Here is a 14,960-nt window from a genome sequence, read left to right as displayed (position 1 = left end):
AATTGTAATTTAATTGTTTCCAGCTCTGTAAATTTTGTTGGCTGTATTTATGAAGAAGAACAGTCAGAATAACATTCATCATTGAAAACTGTGGTCTGCAATGCTGTCAAGTCCTGGTTAACATTTGTGCTGTTGTTAACTTTTCCTGTAGTGCAGTACATAGTAGTTTTGTGAATGTTTTGGTAATTTGTACTGACTGCTGACATTTTATGTTGGTTTCTTGAAAACACATTTTCTTGTTTTCACGGCTGAGCTCACTCATTATGTTTGGGATATTTAAAGGGCAGATTATACCTAAATATGTATATGTCACAGTCTTTCAATACAATGGAAATTAATAAAGACTTTAGAGTTTTTAAAGTCACATACACACATTTATGTTAAGTGGGTCAGCAGAAGCAGGGTGATTCAGATTGTTAACAAATAAGTAAATGACACATCACACACACACACACACACACAGGGTGGAAAAGTGGAAAAATCTTTTAAATAGAACCATTTATTATGTTAAGTGGGTTAGCAGCAGTGGGAGGCAGGGCGATTCACTACACATATTTAGTGGGATGGCATATGTTCTTTTATATTAAGGCTTAATTTAGTCCCAAAACATCAAATTACATTTCATATATGTGGAAAGAAAATGAAATGGTAGTACAAACATGATGGACTTTTAATTCAAATTGCTGTTTGCAGCCTGGCCAACATTGACTGGCTAGAAAACCGGTACATCAGTATAACCCACATTTACACTGTTAACTTCATAACACATAATAAACATTATAGTGTTCTGTATTCCTGAATGTTTGATTGACCTAATTTGTAGTTAGCTGAAAAAGAGTGTAAGAGAAGTCTAAATGCTGCCTACATGGACTGATGAGAGACACTTCAGAACTAATACTAAGACCTGTATGATTTGTACCTCAGTGTTACATTGCTCCAAGCTTGATAATGGTGATTGATTAGGTAGCATGAATGTTATCAGCACAGCAGACCTCTTTAACAGCAGCAGGCAGCTGGAGAAGATCAGCTGCTCCTGAGACAACACAGCAGGTCGTCTGTCTCCTGTTATTCTACACTGACATAGGGGGTAGGATCAAAGACAAGACAGGGAAAAGACAAACACTGATGGGCACCCACCAGCAGCTCTTATCTGATGTAATTTGATAACAAGGAGCAACCCACCTAACCTCATCTCATTTGCATGACCTGGTACTTCAGAAAGTGAGGCAATGTATACATTTCATCAGAAACAACACAGGATGTGAGCTAAGTTAGCAATGTTTTACTATATTTGGTCAACTGATGGCTTCATCATACATTCATTCTGAGAGCTGACACTTGAACTGTGGAAAATTAGGTCATTAATAACTGTGATCTATCACATTATAAAGAGGAACAAGAAATTATATCACTTAAGACTGGGAAGGAAGTGACAGTCACAGTGTATGTCACAGCATGTAATGTTGTTTGCAGCAGTTTGTCTCCAGAGCTCATTTGCAACACTTTGCTCATATTAACACAGACTATCTGGATCTACTGAGCAGTCAGAAAAATCATAAGCTGTGTAAACGTACAGAAGTGGACTACACAGTCTACACAGTCCTCACAACAAAGCAACTATTTATGTTTCATAAACAGGACAATACATAATTTACAGCAGAATCTCATTCAACTAAACATTTTGTTCACGGGGACTGCATTATCTTCAGGTATGCAAAAATATTTCCATTATACAGAAGATAGTTGGTGCACTGCACGTGTTAAATCATGATATTAAAAACATTTCAATATCAAATTAAATAAACCCCAACCTCTTGAAATGTGACTTCTCGTGGTACAAAAGTGCGAAACAATGGGACTGTTATACATTTTTCAATTGATATTAGTGTAGCAAATAAGGAGAAATAAATTTACCAGATCCTGATTTTGCTTCATAAAAACAGTTTACATCATGTGTTTATTGCTTTAAAACATGATGTCTGTTATTCCACTGGTCTTCTTCCACAGGTGTCATGCATTTTATCTGCCAGGACAATGATCTTATAACTGTGTGTCAATGTGTCTTACATATTGTTGGTGTGTGTTTATATTACTTTGTATTGCCTTTTGTTTTATATGTCTCCAGATGCCGTGTCAGGTCTTCAATACGCATGTCCTTTAAGTGGACCAGATGTTCTAACCTCTCAACTTTCATCTTCAGGATCTGCACACACACAAAGGAGGATGGAAATGTGTGTTTTAAAACCTGAAGAGGTTTATTTCTAAGTCTGTTTTTATATCACTGATGGAAACTTCCCGAAGTTTGAGCTGTTGCAAATTTCTGTCATTATTCTGCTTCTTTCTTAACATGAAACTATGACCATGCTCAAGGGGGAAAAAAAACCCATTATATCCGCTTTTGCCATCACTGACTCACTGACCACTGCTGACACAGCTTATGACACACACACACACACACACACACACACAGACACACACACACACACACACATCTGCAACAGCATTACAGGTAATGAGTTTGTATGACAAAGCTATTTCCCTACACGACTTCAAAAAGGAAGATGATTTTATTTGCAGATGGTCTACCAGTCAGCAGCATGTGTTTCCTGGATTCTGTGTGTGTCTGTGTGTGTGTGTGTGTGTGTGTGTGTGTGTGTGTGTGTGTGTGTACCTCTACAGTCTCCTGCAAAGCCATCATAGCTTGTTCTTTTTCCTGCAGGATTAGTTGGAAAGCAGGGTCCACATCTGTGTACAACTGCCCTGTGTGCTGAGGTTTACTATACAATTTAAAAATAATGACACATTATTACCATAAACACAGCTACTGATTAATGATCAATCAAATTAAAGTAACAATTTTTGGTCATACCCATTTTTCAGTCTGCTCTTTTCATCTCTTTTCATTTCTCTTCCTGCCAGGCGAGCCAGATGTTTTTCTTCAGTCTGATAAATTTCTGAACATGACAAAACAAAAGTGTAACATTTCTCCAACTACAATGTGAATATAAAAGTATGCACAGATCCATTCAATACATTTTATGGACAGGAATAGGGTAAAGAGAAGAGGGTAGGAAACAGATTGGCACTGGCTGCGAACAGAAAGGCATAGAAACAGGCAAGTAAGATTTGAAGATGGCAAAAAAGGAAAGCCAGGAGGCATTTAAAGCCAACAGGGCTCAACACAGGTCCGAACAATAAAGGCCATCTGGTGATGTGGGGAGTTGATATGGGGTCCTGAGCTGTGTGTCTGATAGTGGATGGAGTGTAGATGGAAGAGGAAAGAGCACAGAGAGGCCTGAGATCAGCTTTATAGGCTTGTTTAACGGATGGATTAGGTGAGGGAAATGGAAGAGAGACATGTCACAGATTCATTCCCTAAAGGTTGTGGCATTTTCTAATCAATGCTGTCTGACATTGCTAAATGAAGATATGTTTGTGTCTGTGTGTGGTCACTGCTATCTTTGGGAAAGATTAATTAGGAGTTGTTAGAATGGCATAAATGCTGACAAAATCAAGACAGGCAGCAAAAGGCAGGAAGTAGAGTAGACCTTGGAAAAGTGCCATTTCAGGGGTAGCATCATCCTCCAGAGTCCTTTCACACACAAACACACCTCAGCTTGTCTTGAATATGCTGATTTTGTGTCTGTCAGCTGACCAGACAGCACCAAGCCTAAACTTTACATCCACTTGCTAAAAAAAGCAAATTCTGGGGTTGGTGGTTTGGTTGTGTCAGCTAATACACTCCCAAAATAACACTAAAATAAGGATATATCATGTGCAAGGCATAAGGTCAAAACATATTTTTGTTAATTTGTCAGTCTCAGTCTCTCCAAACCATGTCATTTCACTGACCTAATCAAAGTTTTGTAACTTTTACTACATTTTTAAAAAAACTTTCCTGTGACACGATGGAAGATTAAATATGAAAGCAGCCATGTGGATCAGAGGATAATATTTTTAAGATCATTAATTGGCAGATTGTATGAGTTGGTTAAAAATACAATAACAGAATAGCAACTCTACCTGCATGAGGTTTCTGCTGGTTCCTGGTGTCATAATATTCCAAATCCTGAGTTCAAAAGAAAAAAAAAAAAAAAAGCTCAACACATGTTTTTTTTTTCTTCAACTTACAATACTTTGCCCACATTTATTATTATGATAGCTTTATGATTTCAGCAATGCATATTTTGTTATTGGGATTCAAAAACACAAAAAAGCGTCTTAAATTATGTATGTCCGCAATCAAACACACGCATAAACAAACAGCACACACCAAGTTATTGTCAGTCTTGTGCTCCAGTTTCTTGTTTATCTTCTCCCTGAGATCACTCAGTACAGGCTCTATCACTCCTGCAGTGCTCAGTACAAGACTCTTCACTGTTTCCTCGGGCACATGAAAGTTCAGCTTGGAAAACACCTTCCTGACCACAGGGGGAGAAAAGATACATATGTTTCTAATTTTCATTTTTGCTTCTCATCACTACATCCATAAACAAACAAACAAACAAACAAATACATAAATAAATAAATAAATAACAGATAGCTATCTTGCCTGTTGAGGAGGCTCCAGTTACTGAACTTCTGGGGCGTCGAGTTTGCAGAAATATAGTTGTGCAGGTCAACAAGCTTGGGGAAAAAATGTTTTACCACCTCAGCAGCCATCACTTGAGAGGGTTCAACAGAGAGTCAGAGTCAGTAGGTGATTTTAGGTCGTGCTCATATTTAATGCCTGTTACCACCTCTCTGTGAACTGCTAGGAAAAACCAAAACAAACTTAATTACCTCCGTCGCTAAAGTCTCTTGTGATGTTTCTTTTTGGCCGGGAAAGCGGTATTTTGTCTATCCATGCGTACAAATCCTGCAGCTCCTCTTCGTTGAGTTCTCGATCCATTATTATTAAAGCAACATCAGTTTGTAAGGACCCAAAGTGCTTTATAAAACTAGCTAACGCTAACTCCTTAGCTAAGGGGTTGTTTAAAGCGTAGCTAGGCGACCGCTAATTAACCATGGCAACGACGATCATGGCGTCTGGACGTATAAACAGAGAAAAACGACTGAGACACTGCACAAGGTGTTTTACTTTTATTATATGTTCAACTTTACAGAAAAAAATGAAGATTTAAATAAATAGGAACGATTCAAAAACAGTTTCAGTTCAGAGTTTGCAGGACAAATCAAGGCAGAATCACTGTAAGGAAAAAACATAACCATTGGCATCATGCCGGAAGGATTGAGTGATTTATGTCTGGTGCATAGGATATGCAATATAAAATCCCTTGAAAAATTACAACCACCGTGTATCAAAACAAAACACAAAACAAAACAGTTGCATTAATGATTCGTCCCAAAAAAGTCAAGCATATGTAGGTCAAAAGTTCAAGAATAGGTCATATTTTGTGACACAACCTAGATTTTAAAAATCTGTAAAGTGCCCATTTTGATGCCACATTTTAAAATCCCTCAACAATATTATTTCCTGGAAAAGTAGTACCAAAACTATGTGAGGGAATCGTAACAGTTACAGTACTGATAGTGCAATTGCCTTGTAAATTGTTCACATATCCCAGGATCAAGGCAGAGAGACATTTCCCTTAAAAACAAATTAAAAAACAGCATCATGGCAGCATAACCATTTGTCATTTAAAAAGCACAGTTCAGTCTGTCATACAGGGTTTCATGTTTTTATCAGCCTAATGAAGACTCAGCGTACATAAAAAAGACACAGACATCTGTAATCCTCAGTGGGCCATCATGACAAAAAAGCTCTGTCACTTCTTGTTGCTGACTCTTACGTGGCTCTTGTTTCCACTTTAAAACAGACAAGCATCTCCAGAGCATCTTGTATGTACTTCCAAGACAAAATACACCAGACTGATTTATTCCCTTTGTCATCTGGGTCTGCTTGGGGGCATCAGGACAATTCTCCCTGCAAGCTAGAAAAACAACAAATAGTGTTTGCACACATTCTTTGTGTGAGGTTCCTGTAGCACAACTGCAGTTTTCTTTCTCCAAGCTGTGTTGTATGTGCAGATTATTATTTCACTGTGTTTATCTTGTATCATTTCACTGGTGGAGAGACGTTTATGTGCTTACTTACTCACTAACAGTGCACCACTGCCTGTTCATTACACTGCTATGTTGGGACAATGCCCAAAACCACAGACGTCTTTGTAAACGTGAATGCTTTGAATAACATCAGGAATGTTTGAATGCTAAGACTTTGGGAAAGTCTGGCTCACTCTGGCTGCTGTCTGAATACATACCAGCTGAGTGTGTGGCAGTGAAGACAGGACTGCAGAGGGCTTTGGCTTCACTGGAGGCATTGGGGGCTTTGGCTTCATCGCCTTAGAAAGCAAATGTGCACATTTCAGGTAATGACAAGAACAAATATATGTGTGAATGCAAATATGTAAAAATTGTGGGTTAAATGGCTTGTAATGGCACTTACTGGTTTTGTTGCAAGTGGTGGCAGAGGTCTGGATGGAGGTAATGGCTTAACCTAACAACAAAAGAGACCCAGAAATGAGCACATCAATTTAAAAAACAGTCTCCTTGAAAAAAACAAAACAAAAGAAATATTGCCAAATTCTGTATCACATTTTTACCTCAGTATAGATTGGCTTGTTTGAAATAGTTGGTGGCTGCATAAATGGCCTTACAACCTGAGGAAAAACATTTATTTACTGGTTGAAATACAGTAGACATATTCTAGATATAGAATAAATAATGATATAGTTGAATAAAACCGAAACACTAGATGGGATTACCTGGTGAATCTTTGCAGAATGAGGCACAGTTGGTTGTTTCTGAGGTGGCTGCAATGGACAGAGACAGAAATAAGTAAAAGCAAACGTTTAACTATATATATATATTTTTTTTTTTTTATCATAACCCTTAGTAGGTCTGGACACTTTAACAGGCACACATTTGCTGTTTTGGTAGCTTCAAATTTGTATGTTACAGAAAAACGAATCCCTACAATGACATGGTTTCAGAGTCAAACTACAATTTCTGGTCTAAATAATAATAAAGGTGACAGAAGCAATGTTAGTCTCTGTATGACTGCAACACCCTGGTGCAGTAGCTGTTAGATCAAAATGGAAGCTCACTTCTGGAGCTGCTCTGCTGGGCTTCAGTGCTGCGGCATGTGGCCTGGCAGGAGAGGACAGAGGTTTACAGGCTTGAGTGGCTGAAGACTCCACAAACGTAGGCTGGCTGATGTGTGTGGTCCCAAGACGAGGGCTGCCCCGTGTGCTGCTTGAACGAAACAATGGGTTGAACTGTCCTGAGGTAGATTGGAAGCATCTGTAAAGAAATACACAAAAATGTTAATATGAAAGATAGACAAGACAAAAGGCCTTGTCTATTTGGCTTAATGTACATAAGGTAGTGATCTATTATGGAGTGGAAGAAGTGAAGTTCTTTCTCTACCTCTTCGCAGGTTGTCTTTTTTTGATGCAGTAAATCAAACTCCCAATAACCAGGACCAATAGCAGAAGTAAACCGACCCCGAGTGACACAATAAACACCACCAAAGCTGATCCTGCACACACACAAACAAACACCGTGAATACAACAATTTTAATTTATTAGTCAAGAATGAGCATAGGAAACAAAATTCACTGCATCATTACTGCATTTGTATGGACTGATGGGGAAATTCTGTTTGTCCTTATCAGAACAGAGCACAATTGTTTGAGAATCCATGAGAAATCTATTCTGAGGATTAAATCTCGGTAGAAACGGCATAAGGGCTACAGACACAGTCATGTGTAATCTTGGTCATAAAAAGGTCATGCATATAAAGAAGCAGCTACACAGACACTGACTATCAGTGCGTCAATATGAGGATCAACAAGCATAACATGGACAATACCTTTAGGTAGCTCTGACTGCTGCACATCACAGAAAGGTTGGGCCCAGCCAGGGTCACAGTGACACTTACTCTCATGGTTACAAACCTGCCAGAGATCAAACTCAGTCAGTGGCGCTGTCATGTATCTAGTATGCTGCAAGTATCATAAGGTTGCCAAGTTTCTTACCCCATGGTTGTTGCATTTCGCAGAGCAGTCATTCGTTCCATATGCTTTTAAGTTTTTGATGTCTTGACACCGTTGATCATAGCATACCTGAAAGACACATAAATACAATGTAAGAAAATTGGGTTCATAAGTTTGCAGTCCATGCAGATTTTGTTCATGATGGCTGTCGACAGCATCACCAGTTTCCTCACCATGTTGTTGCCACATTTGGTGCCAGTAGGTACCATGCCCAGATCTGCAGGGTAGTTATCTTCAGGGTTCATAGTTGCCTCATTGCAGATGTCTCCATTTCCTACTTTGTAGAATAACTTCCTGGATGTCACAGGAAATTCCCAGCCTCCAGAGCAGAAAAGTGTCCCACAGGACTGATCACTGTAAGAATCACAAAGCAATGATCCCCAAAACCAACAATACAATATACAACACTGATGAACTTGTGCCTTTATGGGGCTGTTTTGGCTTTTGATTACATACCGGCTCAAACATCTCTGGCTAAACAGGGACTTTCTGCAGTTTCCATGGAGGTAGAAACAAGCATCTGCAGCTACTTCAGCATCTAAACACAATCATAACAAATGAGATGGCTGTCTTGTCAAGTCGTAATGTGACAGAATGAAAGTACAGTAGTTGAGTCATGTTTTACCTGGTCCCCAGAGTCTCTTGCAGTGTTCCTGCCGTGAAGGACACTGTCCGTTGTAGCAGTATCCTTTTCCATAGTTGCATGGCAGGCCATTTTGGGTGTAGGCGTCAGTGGGACAGGATGCAGAGAAGCCTGTGCAGTATTCTGGCAGGTCACAGTCTCCTGTCTTTGGTCGGCAGATACTGCCTGTGGGTTTCAGCTGCAGAGCGGAGAGAAACACAGATGGTAATGTACCAACTACTCTCAGGAATAATCAGCCAGAAGGCCCAGTCAGACAGTGTCTGGCTATATGGTAACACTATTAGTGTCAGTGTGACTTCACTCATCTAGAAATGGCATAGTGAGTATTACTTACTTGGCAGTTTTGGCAGCACTGTCCCTCTGCACACTGGGCTCCTGCTTTAAGTTTACAGGTAGTGGCATTGCAGCAGGGATTCTTGCATTCCTATGAAGCAGACAGAAGTATACAAAACATTACATACTCATTCTTCTTTGTGTGCTTTGTTTAAATGATCGTGCATATGTGTGAGTACACCGTGCACAAACCTCTAGAGTACCGCAGTCACACTCTTCTCCAGGCTCCAGGAAGGCATTTCCACACACTGGCCCTCCATGGATGCGATTAGTAGAGGGAATATCCAGCAGGCAGGCAGGGTTCACCTCCTCCAGGAACCTGCTGAGCTGCTCCTGACTGCAGCTGCTGAACATCTGTGGATACACAAGGCTAGAAGAGGAGATAGCAAGAACACATAAAGAAAAGATAAGTATTATCTTTACTTTGGCGTCAGCAAAAGTGGATTTGGGGTAGTGCATTCACAGGTGGGAAACTGAGCTTACCCAACACTCTCAGCCATGATGCAGCCTTTTTTTGATATTAAGGAGCCACAGACACAGTTTTCAGCATCATGGGACAAGCCTAGGTTGTGACCCATCTCATGCGCAATTGTAGAGGCCACTCCTATTGGGTTAGTGTTATGGTCCTGTGTGTAAAGTGAAGTAAAACAGAAATGAATATCACATGACTCCCGTTCATTTCCCACTTATTTCTATATTTTTACACAGATATTTTACATTTTTATGAAAGAAAAACTTATACTCGCCTCATTGACAGCTCCAGAATTTGAGGTACACATTGCATTGGTGTTTGCTAAGCCGACAGTGGAGCCATCAAAATCCACACCTCTGAAAAAAGAAGATGTGAAACACTTTATAGATGCAACAATTACAGAGTATGACATATCAGAATGAGCTTCTTTCAGCGAGAAGATGACGACATCAGCGTCTTACGTGATGAACTGTGCGTTGTCGTGTTTGGTCCTGGGCAGCAGGTTCCGCTGTCGCCACTCAAGGAAGCGACCGAGGGTGAGCTCAGGATTAGTGCTGACCACTATCTGATCTCTGTATGACCAGATATCCACACCGACCAGCATCACACGAACACCCACTGGGCGATACAGCTGAAACAGAGCAGCATGTAAGCACAAAGTGAGAATTCCCAAAAAGCTGAGTGAATTGTCAGGTGGATATATCACTGTTGTTGAATGTGAGTCCAACACAGTTTTCCAAAGTACAGAACTGATGTCTTCTATAATGCCGTCACAGGAAACCACCATTGTGTGTAATGCTGCCTGATGATACATTCATGTTGTCTCTACTCTTTTAGAGTATGCACGAAGGATTGTGTGATATGTGTGAAAATTTTCAGCTTAGGTGTGAAGATTCACAGTTAAAGTTAGATCTTCACAGTGAGAGAACTTTTCCTTCCTTATTATTGGTCAGATTCCAGTCAGTAAAAGAACAAATAGTATCAGGACAGATTTCTTCCATTTAGTCCACAAGGAAAGTAAAGTCTGATGAACTGCTGGACATGTGCCTGCGCTGCTTGTGAGAAAAATGTAGCCAATCTGCAGCCAATCAACTAAATTACTTAATAACAGGTATAAATAGATACTTTATTAGACCAGAAGGGAAGTTGCATAAAAAATTACACAAAATTAAGCTTTTTGCAGTCATTTAAATCTTATTTTACAGTCTTGGCTACTTTTCCCAGGATTTGTGGATTTTCTTTGCTGAGCAAAAACATTAACGGGACTGACTCATTTGAATAGATAGACTGCAGAGAAACAAACATACCTTGTCCACATGGTTTGCTATTTCAAGAACTCTGGTCTCTACTGTCTTCTTACTGACAAACTTCTTATACTAAAAAGAAATTATTATTTCAATTAGTATTGCAATCAATTTAAATCTCTCAGATATAAATTGAGGGGTTAAAAAGCTTATTGTTGTAATTGATAGACTACATTTGCAATAATAGACTACACAGAGATAGGAAAATAGTGGATCAAACCTCTGTGTGGTCGACCACCAGCACCAACTCCACTGTCCTGGGTTTTACTCTATGGTCTTTGGTTTGGGCTCTGCTTTTCTGAATAACACAAAAGGTGACAGATAGAACAACAATAAAAGGAACATTACAATGATCCGACAGAATTATTTTGATGCATATGTATGACAATATTTGCACATTGAAGCTTACAGTTACAGGTTTGGTAATAGTTTCCAAATATATTAAAAGGATCAGTAAAATCACTCATGTTCTTGGTGTCTTCCCTAGTTTTTAACCATGTTCCCTTTGTTCAGGCTTTTTTTTAATATATCTCAGTTCATTGTATTGAGCTCTTATGCTAAAAATGCTATAAAATTCTATAAAATATCAATGGAAAATAATTCATTTCATACAGATACAGAATTACTATGCAGCAGAACTCTACAAAAGTCATTTACAGAGCAATAAATAACAGTAGTGTGTTACTGCATATCACTTTTCTTGTTTTTTTGCATAAATTGGTCAAATGTAAGAGTGTAGCACAAAATATTGGATACTAGCAGTCTGAGTCCAAAGCTATCAGCTGTAGGCTTCAGACCCTGGTGTATATCTGTTTGTGACCACACTGTGTGTCTTTACCAGACTGCCGAGCTGGAACAGTCCAGACGGACGAGCTCCGTGATCATAGAAAGTGGTCGTGTTTCCATGGGAACAGGAGCTCCTCTTCCTCCTCAGGTGGTTGTAGTTGTAAACAGCATGAGGACCCTCGTCTCTAGAAGCTTTAGAGCTCTGTCTGTTGTCCTGCTCTCCCACCAGAGGTTCAATGAGGTACATCTGATCCTGGACATACACAAACCCCCTGCAATGCAAAATAGGAATTTGAAAGTGGACAGAGGTAAACACTTTTTCTTCAGCGTGTCTAACTCTCAAACAGATCTAAAATGAACTCAACATTGTTTGTCATGATTTTTACTACTCCACACTTATTGAGACTAACACAGCAGGAAGACAGCTTTAATTAGAGAAGTCTGCACTACATGTGGTCCTAATGCTCTTCATGATGGAGGAAATTGATGTCTCTTTGGACTGAACATACTGGTCATGTGTCCAAGTAAGAGACTTACTGTCCCAAATCATTATGCAATCATTCAATTTGGTAATCTATTCTAGGAAACAATAACCTTTTGTAATAAGAGATAGAGGATGAAATAAATTTACAGTCCAGCTTAAATACTCACTTTATTCCTGAACACAGTCCCACACTGGCAGAGGAGTCCTCTACTCCCACAATGTGTCCATGGTAGTAGCAGTGATCCTAAACAGACATCCAGCATTTTTCAGAGAATCAAAGGAGAGCTTTGAATTCACACTTTGATTTGCCAAATATCTCAATCATAGTGTAAAAATGTGAGAATAAGATGTATTGTATGTGTCACAGTCAGAGGGAAAGACAATCTTGACCTAATATGTCAATTCCTCTTCCACGTAAGACTCATAAGACCGAATTGTTTTGTGATTGGTGGCACTTGTAATGAGGAACTTTGTATTTGAGAAACTACAAAATGGTTAAAGTTTTTTAATGATATCTGATATTATGAAATAAGAAGAAAATGTCCACAACATTTTATGCAATTATGTTATTTGTGTTTAACAGCAATACTGTTAGATAATACTGGTGAGAAAACTCTTATTTTAAAGATACTGTAACCAAGAATTCAATTGCAGATTTATTAATAAAATATTTTTCCTTTTTGTTATAATTAACAGTTCTATACCCAGGACAGAAAGGAAATCTATCAAACCACTGAAACTGGGTGTGATGGTTACACAGGATATTCATTCATTCATACGATGTGCAAGTAATTCAAACAAAATAAGTGATGTGAAACTAAACGGCAATTCAGACTGATTAGACACACTCCCAAAGATCTTATAATCAAAAACATATTTTTTTAACAATTGTATTAAACACTGCTGGACATGCATGAAGGGATTATGTGAATGTTAGTGAAACTGCAGTGAAAGAATATAAAACTACATACCCTAAGCTTTGGAGTAGTTGTTACTTGGGTGCCCTGATCAGAATAGTGTGTCACAGAAAAGTTTTTCCCAAGAAGATCTCTGAAAAGAACAGTTTTGTATGTCAATATTATTGACAAATCCAGAAGCAAAGTACAGTATGTGTGGACCCTGCAGAGGAAATCAAACATCTCATGTTTTCTTACTTGTTCTTTACCAGGTGCAGTGTGTAGTTTTTCTCTGCAATTGTCAAAGAGTACTGTAGTACATCAGGGTATGACTGTACACACAGAGCAGAAGATACTTTAATGTAATCTTAAAATGGTTAGAAACGATTCTTCAATACATCGATAAAATTCTACAGTAGACTGTGTGTTACCTGCTGTGTGGAAGCATCACGAAATAGAGATGAGTCCTTCACTTTCTCAGGAATCACTGTTTGATATTTTATCACATGAGGAAGAGTACCTGCACTGCCCGCAATCATTCCTGCAAGTAGGGACACTTTGTAAGACAAAAGAAAGAAAGAAAGAAAGAAAGAAAGAAAGAAAGAAAGAAAGAAAGAAAGAAAGAAAGAAAGAAAAAGAAAGAAAGAGAGAAAGAAAAAAAAGAAAGAAAAAAAGAAAAAGAAAGATAATATATACCGATCGTACCCCATGAAGAGAAGAAAATCCATATAAAATATCCAGAATATAGCATGTTGCTCTATCGGACGGGCTCTGTCATTGTGTGCTACTTGGCAGCCTGCTGGATATACAGAGGGTTTTATCACTCCGCCCCTCTCTGCTGTGTAACATCCTGAGAATTACCATTTGAGGCTGAGAAAGCGAGAGCAACCAGAGCCTGTAAAAAGTTATTTTACAACATCAATTGCTACGCATTTTATGAGACGCTGAGCTGGCCAAGATTAAATTATGAGAGAATTTATGAATATTATCTGACGAGTAAACCTAAAATAAAATGAAAGTTTTATCTCGCAGTTTACTAAGTATAGCTCTTTCGTTGTTTTACAAGAGGCTCTAATCTATTTCCTATTGCCCCTGCTAGCCTACTCATAGTGACAATGACATTTCTTTATTAAATGGCAGACAAAGTAACACTGAAGTGCAGTTGCATGTAGATATGTTTAATGGATAGATTCAATTGGGTAAAACATACTAACTAGACTACACATCTATTGTCCAGGGTCATAATAAACCACTTGAGCAGACAGCAATCGTACCAAAGCTGTGTGCGACTTTTGTCGCCATCTACTGGTCAAACGCCGAACAGGTCAGTCACAGACACCTTTTATGTTTTCATAGGGCCCAGTTCTATAGGCTTGCTTTCAAATTGCACTGCAATATTCAGATAACTGTAAATGTAGCGTATGACATGGAAATGAATAATTTTAGGCTACTGCATTGCTGTGGTAGCAAAACACCAGACTTTTGTACTGCTTTTGGATGTTTTACTCAAAGAAATGTTCAAACCGTTAGCTTATAATATATTATTGTCACGAATGTATTGATTTAGTTAAGCTAGTCATTATTTCAATCCAACAGAAAATGACGTTTAAGTTAATTTATCCGGTGGATTAAAATGTTTTGTATCTTTGTATAAAGGTGGACATTTTCAGTATTTTGCTGTATATTAGGCCTGTATCTATTATTCTCTATTCATGAATCTCTAAATGTTTACAGAAAAAACTACAGAGGTATCAGTGTCATCCAGCATGATGACACGTGTCGTCCTGTATGTGTCACAGTCAGACAGTCTTGACCCTAAATTAGTAATTCCTCTTAAGACTCAGAGAACTGAATAGGCGTGTGAATGGTGTCATGGGGACCTGTTTGTAGGTGAATTTAAAATTATGTCCATAGTTTTATGAAATTATTGTCTTAAAGACTAGAAAGATCGCCACTCGTAAAAGTCTTATAAAGAAACTATT

General features: G+C 38.6%; 2 protein-coding genes across 2 annotated transcripts; both read right to left on the bottom strand.

Annotated features, from left to right (window-relative positions):
* Positions 1 to 798: 798 nt before the first annotated feature.
* On the bottom strand, positions 799 to 4,959 carry spef1 (sperm flagellar 1). Its single transcript, XM_026308947.1, has 7 exons — positions 4,783 to 4,959; positions 4,553 to 4,664; positions 4,274 to 4,421; positions 4,024 to 4,069; positions 2,870 to 2,954; positions 2,672 to 2,777; positions 799 to 2,203 (listed from the first exon to the last, which is right to left on the bottom strand). The coding sequence occupies exons 1-7, from the start codon at positions 4,889 to 4,891 to the stop codon at positions 2,090 to 2,092; spliced, it is 720 nt and encodes a 239-aa protein (XP_026164732.1). The 5' UTR covers positions 4,892 to 4,959; the 3' UTR covers positions 799 to 2,089.
* Positions 4,960 to 5,067: 108 nt separating this feature from the next.
* On the bottom strand, positions 5,068 to 13,772 carry adam8a (ADAM metallopeptidase domain 8a). Its single transcript, XM_026308883.2, has 25 exons — positions 13,684 to 13,772; positions 13,410 to 13,519; positions 13,237 to 13,310; positions 13,054 to 13,132; positions 12,250 to 12,326; positions 11,651 to 11,870; positions 11,033 to 11,110; positions 10,816 to 10,884; positions 9,970 to 10,139; positions 9,783 to 9,864; positions 9,520 to 9,662; positions 9,229 to 9,406; positions 9,038 to 9,127; positions 8,686 to 8,881; positions 8,517 to 8,598; positions 8,234 to 8,414; positions 8,043 to 8,129; positions 7,877 to 7,961; positions 7,432 to 7,543; positions 7,110 to 7,305; positions 6,768 to 6,815; positions 6,606 to 6,662; positions 6,449 to 6,499; positions 6,264 to 6,344; positions 5,068 to 5,933 (listed from the first exon to the last, which is right to left on the bottom strand). Exons 1-25 carry the CDS (start codon positions 13,727 to 13,729, stop codon positions 5,889 to 5,891), a joined length of 2,637 nt encoding a protein of 878 aa, XP_026164668.1. The 5' UTR covers positions 13,730 to 13,772; the 3' UTR covers positions 5,068 to 5,888.
* Between the last annotated feature and the right edge of the window lie 1,188 nt (positions 13,773 to 14,960).

This window comes from Mastacembelus armatus, chromosome 15, assembly GCF_900324485.2.
Source record: "Mastacembelus armatus chromosome 15, fMasArm1.2, whole genome shotgun sequence".
NCBI classification, from domain to species: Eukaryota; Metazoa; Chordata; class Actinopteri; order Synbranchiformes; family Mastacembelidae; genus Mastacembelus; species Mastacembelus armatus.
Note: the sequence above shows the minus strand (reverse complement) of the source record. Positions and strands in the feature narration are given on the sequence as shown.

What these genes read in the sequence shown, in the direction of transcription:
- spef1 (XM_026308947.1), bottom strand. Translation starts at nt 4,891, where the DNA reads ATGGATCGAGAACTCAACGAAGAGGAGCTGCAGGATTTGTACGCATGG. An exon ending in AACTGGAGCCTCCTCAACAG is followed by an intron (nt 4,422 to 4,552) that starts GCAAGATAGCTA and finishes CCCTGTGGTCAG; the next exon opens with GAAGGTGTTTTCCAAGCTGA. An exon ending in CCAGCAGAAACCTCATGCAG is followed by an intron (nt 2,955 to 4,023) that starts GTAGAGTTGCTA and finishes TGTCATGTTCAG; the next exon opens with AAATTTATCAGACTGAAGAA.
- adam8a (XM_026308883.2), bottom strand. Translation starts at nt 13,729, where the DNA reads ATGCTATATTCTGGATATTTTATATGGATTTTCTTCTCTTCATGGG. An exon ending in CAACTACTCCAAAGCTTAGG is followed by an intron (nt 12,327 to 13,053) that starts GTATGTAGTTTT and finishes ATGTCTGTTTAG; the next exon opens with GATCACTGCTACTACCATGG. An exon ending in TAGCAAACCATGTGGACAAG is followed by an intron (nt 10,140 to 10,815) that starts GTATGTTTGTTT and finishes GCTCTGTTTCAG; the next exon opens with CTGTATCGCCCAGTGGGTGT.